The sequence below is a fragment of the Ursus americanus genome, chromosome 16 (genome assembly GCF_024610735.1).
Source record: "Ursus americanus isolate L20-20 chromosome 16, mUrsAme1.1.p, whole genome shotgun sequence".
NCBI classification, from domain to species: domain Eukaryota; kingdom Metazoa; phylum Chordata; class Mammalia; order Carnivora; family Ursidae; genus Ursus; species Ursus americanus.
The window spans coordinates 3,550,469-3,563,300 of record NC_142142.1 but is presented as its reverse complement, the minus strand read 5'-3'; the positions used below and the strand labels follow the sequence as shown (position 1 = coordinate 3,563,300).

At 55.2% G+C, this 12,832-nt stretch overlaps 2 protein-coding genes across 2 annotated transcripts in view; both read right to left on the bottom strand.

The window, feature by feature from the left end:
• Positions 1 to 323: 323 nt before the first annotated feature.
• Positions 324 to 7,327, bottom strand: TPP1 (tripeptidyl peptidase 1). The gene is made up of 13 exons (XM_045783017.2): positions 7,195 to 7,327; positions 7,024 to 7,095; positions 6,606 to 6,745; positions 5,310 to 5,460; positions 4,974 to 5,101; positions 4,643 to 4,821; positions 4,266 to 4,464; positions 3,931 to 4,119; positions 3,631 to 3,700; positions 3,073 to 3,193; positions 2,831 to 2,989; positions 2,533 to 2,658; positions 324 to 2,364 (listed from the first exon to the last, which is right to left on the bottom strand). Exons 1-13 carry the CDS (start codon positions 7,236 to 7,238, stop codon positions 2,224 to 2,226), a joined length of 1,719 nt encoding a protein of 572 aa, XP_045638973.1. The 5' UTR covers positions 7,239 to 7,327; the 3' UTR covers positions 324 to 2,223.
• A 680-nt stretch (positions 7,328 to 8,007) lies between these two features.
• The window catches only part of DCHS1 (dachsous cadherin-related 1), a 35,135-nt gene continuing 30,310 nt past the window's right edge, over positions 8,008 to 12,832 (bottom strand). The window contains exons 17-21 of the mRNA XM_045783026.2: positions 12,615 to 12,769; positions 12,287 to 12,417; positions 11,888 to 12,171; positions 11,411 to 11,549; positions 8,008 to 11,076 (exon numbers count right to left, since the gene is read on the bottom strand). Coding sequence (XP_045638982.2) covers positions 8,465 to 11,076; positions 11,411 to 11,549; positions 11,888 to 12,171; positions 12,287 to 12,417; positions 12,615 to 12,769 — 3,321 coding nt within the window. The 3' untranslated portion in view covers positions 8,008 to 8,464. The remainder of the gene's footprint in view (positions 11,077 to 11,410; positions 11,550 to 11,887; positions 12,172 to 12,286; positions 12,418 to 12,614; positions 12,770 to 12,832) is intronic.

Here is a 12,832-nt window from a genome sequence, read left to right as displayed (position 1 = left end):
CCACCTCCCACCCGGCCGTAATCCTAGGCCCTTGCGCTGGGATGGGAACGGTCAGTGTCTAGGACACTCTTCCGTGGGTCTGGAACCCCTCTTGCAACCTGGCGCTTAAAGACCTTGTTTTGTGACACCCCTCGACCACAGGTTGCCTGCCAGTCTGCATTCCTTCTAGTTCCCTTATTCAGCCTTTTAAGGGTTGGAAAGCCCCACTCCCCTCCAGCTGCCCAAAGACGTGAGGACAGCAGGACAGCGAACAGTACTGCTGTAGATAGGAAGGGAGGTATTTCAGCTTGAGTAAACAACAAATGCAAAATCACGAGTGAGGGTGAGGTTTTCAACTCAACAAACATTTATTTAATTCCTATTTGCCAATCCTGAGCTAGGGCCTGGGAGTACAAAGTTAAGATAGACAAGATTCTAGTCCTCTAGGCACGAACAGTCTTGGAAAGGGAGGCAAAGAGGTAAACTGGCATTTTCAATACTATGTTGGAGTTACAATACTAGAGGTAGACACAGAGTATGCAGTGCAAAGGAGGAAGGGAACTAACACCTGCTGCCTACTGCTTTGTGTCAGGCACTCTATCAAACTTATTCCATTTAATTATTCCCTGATTATTGTTAGAGGCAGGTATTGATAACCCCACTTAACAGAGGAGGGGAAAGATTCAAGGAGATGTACTTGTCCAAAGCTCTCTCCTAGTCTATATCAGAACCAAGAATCAAACAGGTTTGGTTTGAAAAAAATCTAGGCTTTTTCTGCTACACCAAATCAACTAGCTTCAGAGAGCTAAAGGTTCACAGGAGAAGACTTCTGAGTGGGGTCTTCGAAGAATCCCGGAAACTAACCAGGCAAAGGGAGTCAGGGGTCATATTAAGCGCACAGAATATCTTGAGCAAAAGTGAAAGTGGGGAAGTGGAGGAAAGGGGAGGGAGAACAAGACAGGATAAACAATTTGTTACTCAGGAACAAATAGCAAGGAAAGGATCAGGTGTGTGAGTCACAGCAAAAAGCCAGAACTTTATCAGTAATCTTTGAAGGGTCTTAAGTAAATGACCTGATGAGATTTGCATTTTACTCTAGAAAAATGGTTTTGTGGACAGGCAGGAAGTAAGGACATGTTTTGCAAGGGCCTCCTACAATTCAGAGGAGAGAAAATATGGTTCTAAGCTAATGTACTAGCAGTAGAGATGGAGAGAAGTAAATGAGTTCTAGTCATAAATAGGAAATGGAATTGGCAGGACTTGTGGATTGATAAAGATATATTTAAGAGGTGAAATCAGTAGGACTTATTGACAGTGGTAATGGGAGGGAGAGGTGAAGGAAAAGGGAGTCTAGGATAACACTTAGGTTTCTGGCTTGCTTGGAAGAAGCATAGTCTCATTTACCAAGAGGGAACACAAGAGAATGGTCTGGAATTGGGAAGGAGGGGGATGAAGGATTGAGTATCATACACCTTGAATTTGAGGTATCAATCATTGTCTGATAGAAAGTCTGATTTAGTGAGATGGTGACAGCTGTGGCTATAGGTGACTGACTTGTCCTAGGGAACACTGGGTAGATTGAGAAAAGCAAAAGAGTAAAGATGAAGCAATGAAGTATACCAACATTCAATGAGGAAGAAGAGAAAGAGAAGGAGGAAGAGGAAATGAAAGAGGAAGTGGGAATGGTTAGGAGAGAAGTTAAGCCCTGAAAGCTAAAGAAGGAAAGGCAGTGGACAGCAATGAGAGAGACCCCATAAAGCAAAGATTGGGAAGTGTGCACTGGATGAAGCAGCAGGACGGCCACTGTCATCATTGTCAGGGGAAGAAAGAGTGAAAAAATGAGAGCAGAAGTCTCACTGCAATGAACTGAGGAGAGAACCATGAAGTGAAATAGTGTACACAGAGAGCACAGACAACTCTTTGAAAAAGCCTGGTTGAAAAGAGAAAGAAGAAATGGGGTGGTGTTGGGTGAAATGGGGGGGGGGTTTGGGGCGGAGGCTCCCAAACAATACTAGTTACAGCATCTGTAGAGGAACATAAGGCAGGAGTAAGGAGACCTGAGCATGATGGAGCAGGGTAGGGCTGGGAGTCAAGTCAAGCTCACAGCATTTCAGGGTTAGGGAGATAAGCTGTCTGCAGCAGTCTATGGTTGTGGGTTCCGCAGGGCTTCCAATAGTGCAGAATAAGGGACCAAGCCACCGGCTATGGGGCAGGGGACAGGTTCACTCTCCTGGCAGGAAAGGGTCAAGGGTTGATTAGTGTCTTCAGCAGAGCTGGGAAGTTGGGTGTTCCCCAGCCTGTCACAGGATCCCAGCCAGGGCCAGAGCAGAAACCCTGACCCTGCACCTCTTCATTCAGACAAGACTCATGGCAGCCATGGGTTACCTAGGGAGAAGGTGGGCATCAGATCTGGGCCTGTCCGTACCAGTACTAACAGACTAAGCCCTCTTACCTTGTATTTACATTTCAGGACCCCATCAGAACTGCCCTCAAGTTCATCTTTGCACTCCCCATATTCATGAAAATGTCCACACCCTTCCCTTCCATACTCACATCAAAGAGTCCTGCTCCACGCTGCTGGTAGAGCCTTGGGTTGAGAAAGCCAAGAGGGGGGCGGCCGCTGAGGATTCTATGTTCATTTATCAGGGATAGGACCCCACCAAATACTGGAGTAGAGGCCTGCAAGAGTGAGGGTGTAAGTAGAGGTCAGGGGTTCACAGTGATTGGATTTGGGGGAGGGATGTTTGAAAGGATCAGAGGTCTCTGAGGAGTCAGGGGTTCTGAGTACAAGGTCTTAGTAGAGGGTGAGGACAGTTCCTGGGTAGGGGTTTGGAGCCAGGCTGATTCTTACCGAGGTGCCAGACACCCATGGAATGGGCACGCTGTTGCTGACCACCCAGTAGCCATCAGAGAGTGCAGCCACATCTGGATAGGCACGGCCACTGGCACTGAAATAACTGGATGGTGGTAAGTGGGGACTAGAGCTCAGGAACTGGGCTACAGCTTCCTCCTGAAAGATGTTGTTGAGTGAGTACTGTCTGCTGAACTGAGGATGCCTCCCACCCATCCATCCACACAAACATATACACATACCTGGTATGAAGGCCGTGGGAACACATTGCTGAAGCCACCACCACTGATATAGTCAACGATCTCATTTGTGACTCGGAATGGATTCTGGAAGGATGTGCCTCCCACCGTGGTGACATAGGGGCTGAGAACAGAAAACAGCACTCAGATTGTACGGGTCCCAAGGGGACCTCCAAAATGTGTGGGAGATGGGTAAGTGTGGGCTGGCTCTTGCTAGAGGGGCTGGACTCTGTGGGGAAGCAGGTACATGGGGAAGACTAAGAGATTTTGAGCCCTCAAGGCATGGCCTGAGGTGACAGTGCACACTTTTGTCTACAGAACATTCACCAAATCTTCTACTAAAATGTCTGGGAACTGAGAGGAGGAATATTGGGAACTGCATTCCACTCAGAAGCCATGGGGCCTCGACCTATAGGAAGAAGGGAATGCAGCAACCAGAGCTGGTTAAACTGAGGTCTCAGCTACAGGAGCGCCTGGTGGGGTTAAGGCAAAGGTTCCAGATCATGGAGCTGTAGATGGAAGATTGGTGGTCACAGGTCAGTGGTGGGCTGGGGTGCCTACCTGGATGCCGGGAAGCTGGGACGGAACTGGTGTCTTCCAGAGACAGACCAACACCCAGCCCCACTGTCACCTGGGAGAAAGACCAAGTTTAGCACTCAGATTCATTGGTCAGAACTTGATATGTGGGTTCAGATGTCAGAAAAGAAAGTCAAGAGTCAGTCATTACGACAAGAGGTCAGAGTTCAGAGGTCACATCAGTGGTCCCTATTGAGTTCAGACTGTAAGTCAGAGATCACAGGAGTCCCCGTGGGGTAATAACTCCTGGGCTGGGTTGGGTCTAAGTTTAGAGTAGGAGGTCACCTGAGGCAAAGAGCAAGGTAAGACCCCGAGCGGCCGCCTTCATGAGCTCAGTGTTGACCCGCTGGATGTAGGCACTGCTGAGGGAGTCCTCGTCGTCTCCATAGCTCACGGTGTGCACATGAGGCAGGGCTGACTCGTTACTGAGCAGCAGGAGCCACTGCAGGAAGGGCTCCTGGGACTCATGCCGGCCTGGATTTGGGGGAAGGGAAGGAGCATAAGGGCGGTCCTTTGGGAGCTTGTCAGGGTCTCCCTCTAGCTCATGGGATTCCCTTGAAGGAGCAGTGATCACCACTCCCCACCACCCCCTCTCCACCCACCAGTCCCCTTGGCAGTACCAGGACTACTGTAGACCCAGGTGGAGATGTTGGCGCCGGCACTCATCAGGTACTCCACGTCCAGACTGGCCTCGATCCCAGCCCGGCCCCGGCCCTGCTGTCCGACCACACGCGCTACTGATGCCTGGTGTGCAAAGTTCCCACCAAAGAGGCGCATGAACTCAGCCAGGTCCGAGTCATGGAAATACTGCTCCAGGAACTACAGAAGGAATCAGATCAGGTATCATGGGTCAGAGAATGCAGCCCCAAGGTCAGGGCAGGGAACACTATTCCAGATAGGGGGTGAGGACCAAGGGGAGGAGGCAGAGAGGAAGCCCCAGCCTGGGGAGGCCCCTTGGGTAGGGTGTCAGGATGCTGGAGCTCTCTGCCCGGCTCACCTGGGCACAGGCTTGGCTGTTGTTGGTTGTGCCAGAGCCCACGTCTTGTGCTGTCAAGTTGTATCGCTGACGGATCACGGATGGGGTCACCCCCAGGTGCAGGCCAACAGTCCCTGACACCTCTGGCTCAGGACGTTGCCTCAGGGATGATGTGGGGGGGAAGCGGTGCAGCCCGCCCACTGTGGGAGAGGGGTCAGACTTGAGGAGGAGATCTTTTGGACTCCAACCCCCACTTTACCACTGACCCCACCCCAAGCCCCCCATGGCACCTAAACTTTTCCAGCCCCTGGTTCTGCCTGCTTCAAACCCCACCAACCCCACTGGGTGTTACCAAAGTCCACATGAGGGGCCAAGGCCTTTGGGAGCTGGTATGGACGTGGGGACCTTATAACATGGATCTCTGCAGGTCCCCCCACATAGCGATGAAACTCAGCCCCAGGGAGCAGCAGTTCTGCCTGTCTGGAGGTCAGAGATCAGAGAACAGAGGTCAGAAAGCAGCACAGACCACAGCAGAGGAGGCTATCTAAGCATCACTGCTCATCCTTGTCTCCCTGCGCGTTAGCTCTCACCCACAAGCCCCCACCAGCTCTCAGCTCTCTCCCATTGGGGTGACTTGTCTCCCTGATGGGATGATTGGTACCCTCCACGGGCAATCCTTCCCTCTCACCGGACACTCAGCCAGCAAGTCAGAAAGTCCTGTGTGGTCACTGAGTGGCAGTTCCGGGCTCCAGCTGCCAAGAGCCATTTTTGGACTGTGCGGAAGGTCAGTGGTGATGGCCGGACCAGCTCAGCCACATCCTCTAGGGTCAGGTATTTTCCTGCAGGGATTCAGTAGAGGAGCTTGCCTTCATTCATTGCTTTTCCAAGTTGCCCATTCTGGACCTCAACCAGGAGACACTGGGACTTCGCAGGGACTCTGGAACAGGGTCCTGAGGGATAGGTGGGAAGTTTCTAGCAAAAAGGCAGGCTGTGCTGGTGCAAGCTCTATTTCGAGGCCAGGGGAAGAAAAGGCTGGGGAGACTTGGAATGCCATGGCCAGAAATATGGATTTACTCTAAAAGCCAGAAAGTGCTGCATCGGAGCATGTATTGCCATAATCACAAAAAACAAATGAGGTTAAAATTGAAAATTTTCCATATTATTTCCAGGAAAAGTTTTCAAAACTTTAGAACCAATTATAAGGTGACATCTAATTCAGTTCCAATCTTCGTACTTGTTGATTTTAAGCTTAACGTGATGGTGAGTCACTATTTTCCTGCACACTGCCATGTACACAGCTCCAGGGTGAATCTGAGACTGCCCCCTCACACGCGTACCACTGCCCCCCAACCACAAAGGGCTTCGTGCAGGGCAGGGACACTATCCAGCATGAGCACTGGAGCAGAGTGCTGTTTTGGAGCAGAGTAGGGGGCAGGGCGGGGACTGGGCAGCAGTCTGGGTGCAAGAATAAACAAATGAGTGGGCGGAAACAAGCAATGATAAAAAGTGGATGACTCCAAAGGCTCTTTGAGAGCCAGAACTGGAAATGACAGCTCTAGAGTCCAACTGACAGAGGAAACGGGCGTGGGTTTGAGGGTGGGAAAGGAATTTGAGTTGATGAGCACCTATCTGGACTGGATACTACTTCCCACGTGTTTGGTAAGTAGTGGAGTCAGAATTTGAATCCAAATTTGATCACACAGCCTGTGCTCTTCACGTTCAGGTTTCTAGCCTGATAAACACAGGTGGCAAGTTTTGGGGGAAAGAATCTGAGTGAGTTTCGGACAGTTTCTTTCCAGTTCACTTTTTTAAATTCAGAAACTCTTCAACAAGAGCCACTGCCATTCAACTGCCCTATATCACCACCTCCCTAGGCACCACGAGCATGATCCTGACGTTATGTGCGCCATCCCACACTCGGCCCAGCCCTGGGTCCCTTCACTGCATCCCACTTTCCCGCCCCAGTCCCTATCCCAACAGGCACCATAACGAGGAGAGCCAGGATCCGACACAGCGCGCACCAGCTCTGACAATCTTTCCACGTTCTGCTGTCTCAGGGCAAAGGTGAGGCTCAGCTCTTCCTCAGAGTCTACACGGCCCAGGGACACCCAGCCTGGGGGCAACCTGCAGGGTCAGAGGTCAGGAACATGGCCTTTGTTAGTGTGGGGATGGGAAATATTAGTCATGGAAGGTTCAGGATTAGGGGCTGAGACCTGGGGGAGGATCCCAGAGGCAGATATGGCTCATAGGAGGTGAATGATTGGGGACTGAGCCTGGGAACCTGGGGATAAGACTGTGGAGTGGGTACCAGGAGCTGGTAAGGGGGCGAGGGAGGCTGGGCCAAGCCAGTGGGCACAGGACAGGGCATAGGGAAGGGGGCGGTCTGTGCTAAGTCAACTCACGTCCGCTGCTGGTCAGGCTCTGGGCTGTAACTGCATTTGCCAGGGACGAAGAGGGCAAGGAGCCCCAGGAGGCTGCAGAGGCGGCAGGCGGGTTTCAGCAGGAGCCGGGCCGCCACTGTAGTCCCACCCTCCAACATGATCCCCTCCTCCCGGGGCCCCCTAATGTCTCACCAGGTTTGGAGTCTCATTCTGCCTTTCTGGAGATCTGCTGTCATGTGACAGATCACATGAGCCTTATATTCCACCACCTCCACCACACCACCACTACCACCACGCGGCTGCTTGGAAACTCGGCCGTGCTGGCTCCTCCTTCAAATGGGTGGTCCTAAATGCTGGAGATGGGTGGGGCTGCCACCCGATCCTTCCTCCGGGGCCCCGCCAGCACTGGGTTCGTCCAGGGCTCCCCTCTGCTGCGAGTCCAGCTGGCACTCACCAAGCGCTGTAGGGCACCACTTCAGCAAGGGGCTCTGGGGCACACAGACCCACAGACCGGGGTTCCTCCTTAGCTGTATGGTATCAGGAAAGCCACCCAACCTCTCAGAGCCTAGGTTTCATTTAGAATACCGAAGCTGCTCTATTTAAAAGGCTCTGCCTCATAGGATTGCAGTGAACGTTTACAGAGATAAAGCAGGCACACTGCTCAGCAGAGAGCCTGGTGTGGCAAAGGCTCAAGAGACGTGAGCTCTTATTACATGCGGGTCCTCAGGCCCAAGATCTTTCCTCACCCAGCCAACCCCTCTCTAGGTCACTGCCACAAGGAAGCCGCTGCTGTCTGCCTTCCAGCCCTTGTGAGTGGGAAAGGCCAACTGCAGAGATGTGACAGTCAGCCTCAGGCTAGGCTTGGGCTCCCAGTGCCGTCCCCACCCTAGATGCCCGTGTCCACCAGCCCTCTGTGCCCCCTGAGGTGTCCACAATGTATCAGGTGCCTCCCACCTGATCACCTCCCACCCCCACGGCCCCCACAGAATCCAGCCAGACACTGGGTACAAACTGCAGTTTATTAAGGCTCCAGAGTGAGAATTGGCACTTGGTTCTGTGCAGGGGCAGGGGTGTCAGTGGAACCCAAAGGAGCTGGGCCCAAACAGGTTGGAGGGAACTCCCCAATCCCCCTACCCCCAATAAATAAAGTCTCAGCCCCACCTCAGGGTGCTGGTGCAGGGCAGGAAGCCCTCACTGAGGAGAACCCAGGGCTGCCGCCTCCTTCATATTTCTCCCCACATTGGACCTGGCCCCAGGTCAGTGCCCAACAGAGCCTCTGTGGCACTGTGCTCTGACAGGGCCGGGTGAGATGTGGGACCTGTCCCCACTGGAGGGGTTTAGGATGGGGAGCTGGCCTCCCCCGTGGTCAATCATGGTCCGAGGCTGCCCAGGGCAGGCTCAGATGGGGCCTGCATTGGGGACACTGTGCGTATCCCAGGTCGGGGCCCAGCCTGGGCCACAGCTAGATGTGCAGCTCTGTGTCATCGGGTGGCTCCAGGCCGGACTCCGCGCTGAGTGCTGAGGCTGAGGGGCCCTGGGCCACCCCAAATGGCGAGACAACAGGTGAGCGAGCAGCCAGAGGAGACAGTGAGGGTGAGAAGCTGGGAGACATGGCAGCTGAGGATACGGAGCCTTCGTGGCTGATGGGGGAGCGGTGAGAGGCTGGTGGGAAGATGGCCCGCGTTGCTGCCGTGCTGGCTGGCTTAGGGGGCACAGACTTGGCTCCTGGGTGGGCCACAGCAGTGATGAGGGGCGGTGGGTCAATACGAGGAGCCGGGGGACATGGCCGAGCTTCATCCTTGAGCCGAGCAATCTCTGTGAAGACACTGGCCAGCGGCTGGAACTGAGGGCACCAGCTCAGCAGGTAGTCCCAGTTATAGCTGCCACGGAGCTCCTCCTCACCAGCCACAATGGCTGTCAGTGCACCTGCCACACATGGCTTGCCATCTGCTGGGAAGCCATAGTCCCCGGTGGGTGCAGGGCTCAGGCCACAGCCCCCCAGGAAGGCTGTGGCCGTGGCTGGTGGGCCCTCTTCTCGGTACAGAGTGGCTCCTGCACCTGGCAGCAGCAGCCCTGCCTTGCGGCCCTTATACCAGGTGTCAGGGGCAGGTGGCTCGCAGGATGTGTCACTCAGTCCATCTGCATCCTGCTGGATGCCTGAGTCGGGGCCACGGGCAGCCAAGGAAGAAGCCACACTGGCCACACGTGGGAACTCATTGATCATGCGGATCTCGTCATCCTCTGCAGCCTCTGCTGAGCCTCGGCCACTGGAGTGTGAAGGGTCCAAGGAGCCACCTCGGGGGTAGGGTCCTCCAGCTCCTGGCCCACCATAGCTGGGGAGAGTCTGGTGATAAAGGTGCTCTGAGGGCGGTGGGCTGGGTGGCTCTCGGCCTAGCTTTTGCAGAGAGCCACTGGCCAGGGGTGCAGCCTGTGACATCGGACCAGGTGCTGCCTCAGCCTTGCGGCTACGGGCCCGCACCAGCCCCAGGACCAGGGCTGCCAGTGCAAGCACCACCACAACTCCCAGGGAGGCTGCCACAGCCCCCACCAATAGCAGGTTGAGGTCAGGTGCCAGGCCTAGTGCAGTGTGGGTGATATCCACAGTCACAGGCACCGTGGCACTCCGGGAACCAGGCAGAGGTCCCCGTGCCACCACCTCCAGCCTCAGCTCCCGTGGTGCCTCACGCCGTGTCCGGCCTCCACTCCCAGAATTGCCTGTTCCACTGCCTGGTGCCCGGCTGTCCACTCGAAGGTACAGGGCACCTGTAGTCTGGTTGATACCAAAATAGGGGGAAGAGGCGGCAAGGGAATAGAGCACCAGGCCATCGGCTCCTCCATCCTCATCTGTGGCCTGCACATGACCCAGGCTATAGCCACGCCGGGCACCTTCTGGCACTTGGAAGTGGAAAGCTGGAGCCAGGAATACCGGGTCATACTCATCCTCCCCTGTCACCAGCACTGACACAGTGACCGAGGCTGAGAGATTCCCAGCATCGGCAGCACCCACCAGCAGCTGGAAGCTTCCTGTGTGTTCATAGTCAAAGGCCACGCGTGCCCGCAACTCCCCTGTTGAGCTGTTCAGTGCAAATGCCTCGCGGCCCTCGGACCCTGGCCCGGCCTCCAACAGGCTGTAACGGAGCCTCCCGAAAGCCCCAGCATCCCCATCAATCGCATGCAGAGTGGTCACAAGAGTGCCTGGAGGCTGGTTCTCTGCCAGGCTGGTGCTGAGCAAACTCAGCGGGAAGATGGGGCCATGGTCATTCACATCCTGGACCTCGATGGTCACTGGTGCCAGAGCAAAGTGTGCCCCAGCAGGGTCGGCAGCCTGCACTACAAGCTGATGCCGAGCCTGGGTCTCACAGTCCAAGGGGCGGGCGAGTCGCAAGGCACCTGAGCTCTCATCCAGTTCAAAGAGCCCAGAAGGGTCGCCTGAGCTAAGGGTGAAACGCACAAGGCCATGAGGGCCTGGGTCAGCATCAGAGGCCTCTACATGCAGCAGCTCAGCTCCAACTGGTGTGTCCTCAGGAACTGCCATGCGGTAGGACGCTTGAGAGAAGACAGGGGGGTTGTCATTGACATCCAGCACAGTGACGGTGACAGGCACGGCTGAACTGCGAGGGGGCTGCCCCCGGTCAGCTGCAGCCACAGTTAAGTTGTACTGGGTTAGGCTTTCAAAGTCTAGAGGCTCAAGCAACACCAGGCAGCCCAGTGCCCGGGGGCCTAGTCCACTACCTTCCTCAGTTTCAGCCAGCCGGGGTTCCAGCTGGAAGACTCGGCCGCGGTTGCCACTGACGATGCTATAGTCCACGGTGGCATGGGTGCGGCTTCCATCGGCATCCGTGGCCTCCAGGGTGAGCAGCGTGGAACCAGGGGGCAGATCCTCAGTCACAGCCACACGGTAGTGTGGCAACGTGAAGCTAGGGGTGTGATCATTCTGGTCCTGCAGCTGCACATGCACTGTGGCTCGTGCTGCCCGGCCTGGCATCCCATGATCTCGTGCTTCCAGCACCACGTCCACCACTCCTGGCCCTTCCTGGCCAAAGGCTACTGTTCCCACTGTTGTGAACAAGGTCCCTGAGATGAGAGGGGAATGGAGAGAAATACACATTCATCAGAGGCTGAAGGTGAGCAGAGGGGTGATCCTATGGGGGCCTGGGAAACGGCCTTGGAAGTCAGACTCCAGGGAATGACCTGTGTGCTGCGAGTTTATGGAACGGTCTCCAGGATTCATGAAATGGCTTCTGGACATGCAGTCAGGACAGGGCTTAAAACAGAGACAAAGGGGGGGGAAATGTTTTCACTGGGTCAGAGGTCTAGGAGTTAAGAGTTCAGACAAATTCTAGGAATGGGGTCAAAATATGGCCTGTCACTGTCAAAGATAAGGGGTCAGATCCTGGAAAGGACGTACCATTGTTGGGGTCAACACTGAAGCCCTCAGCAGGGGAAGCCAGATGGTAGGAAATGTGACCATTGGCACCTGAATCCCGGTCAGTGGCAGAGACGGAGAGAATGGCACTGCCTGGAGGTGTGTGTTCAAGCAGTGTCACCTAAGGAGTGAGGACAAATGTTTATGGCCAAGTTTCCCAGCTACCCTATTGTCCACTCAGCCTGTGTTCTGGAGCTTGGTCCCGTGAGCCCTGCTTGGCATCCATGCCAGCTCAGTGTTCAAACGGCCCACCTGCCTCCATTTCCGAGCACAGGATGAAGAACCTGGACATAGGTCCTAGGACGTGGAAGGCCAGTTTGAGATGGGACCCTCCCATGCCCAGGGCCCCATCCTTAGGTCTTCCAACATCCAGCCCACCTCAGACACTTCTAGCCTTGCCACTTCCTTCCAATGTGAACACCCCTGGGCCCAGGTGTGGGGTCAGCTGGGGCACCAGACCTGGTAGAGGCTCTGCGAGAAAGCAGGTGTGTTGTCATTGACATCCTCCACAAACACTGTGAGGTTAGCACGGCCCTCATGAGGCCCATCATGCGCCAGCAGCTGCAGGTGGTAGCGGTCACGTTGCTCAAAGTCCAGGGGGCCCGTGAGGGAGAGGCGGCCTCCATAGCGACCTATGCTGAAGGGATCCTGGGGTCCAGATGGGCTCAGCACATACCACAGCACCGGTCCTGAGTCCACATCATTCCCTGTTACCTGTGCAATCTCTGAGCCCAATAGTGCATCTGCAATACATGGGACAAGTGTATTTGGTATGGTCCAAGACACCCCTGGAGCCCCGGGGTGGGGTAAAGTGCTGCCCTACCACCCTCTGTACCTCTCACTTTACCGAGCCCTCACCTTCTGACACTTGGAGCTCCCAGGGCTGGGGGATGGTGGGGCGATTATCATTGGTGTCGATGACCATCACCGTCAGGGTAGCTGAGCCCACCAGGGCTGGGCTTCCTCTGTCTGTGGCCATCAGTACCAGCCTGGACACAGAGCACAATCAGGGGTGGGGCCTGGGGATAAGGGAGAACCCCGGGCAGGGCTAGGAAGACTCACGATAGACTGGGGGGGGGTCTGAGGGACTCAGGATGTGGCCTAGAGATTGAGAGAGATTCAGAGCAGGGCTTGAAACTGGATGGAGCCAGGATGGGATCTTGGAATCTATAGGGCCAGGCCTTACCGTGTTTCAGCCCAGATCTCACGGTCCAGGATGGCTGTGGTAGTAATAGTGCCTGTGGCTGGGTCTACATGGAACAGTCCCCGTGCTGGCTGGGATGCGGCCAGGCTGTAGGAGATCTGTCCACTGGGGCCTTGGTCCAGGTCATCTGCTTCCACCTGGTGGGAGGATGAGGCTGCTGGCACTAGGCTGGCCACAGACTAGTCCGGCCAGCCCTGCCC

Coding starts and splice junctions, on each gene's coding strand:
- TPP1 (XM_045783017.2), bottom strand. CDS start 7,238: ATGACAGCAGATCTCCAGAAAGGCAGAATGAGACTCCAAACCTG. Junction 2,990..3,072: donor TCCCACGGCCTTCATACCAG/GTATGTGTATAT, acceptor AACATCTTTCAG/GAGGAAGCTGTAGCCCAGTT. Junction 2,659..2,830: donor CATGGGTGTCTGGCACCTCG/GTAAGAATCAGC, acceptor TCACTCTTGCAG/GCCTCTACTCCAGTATTTGG.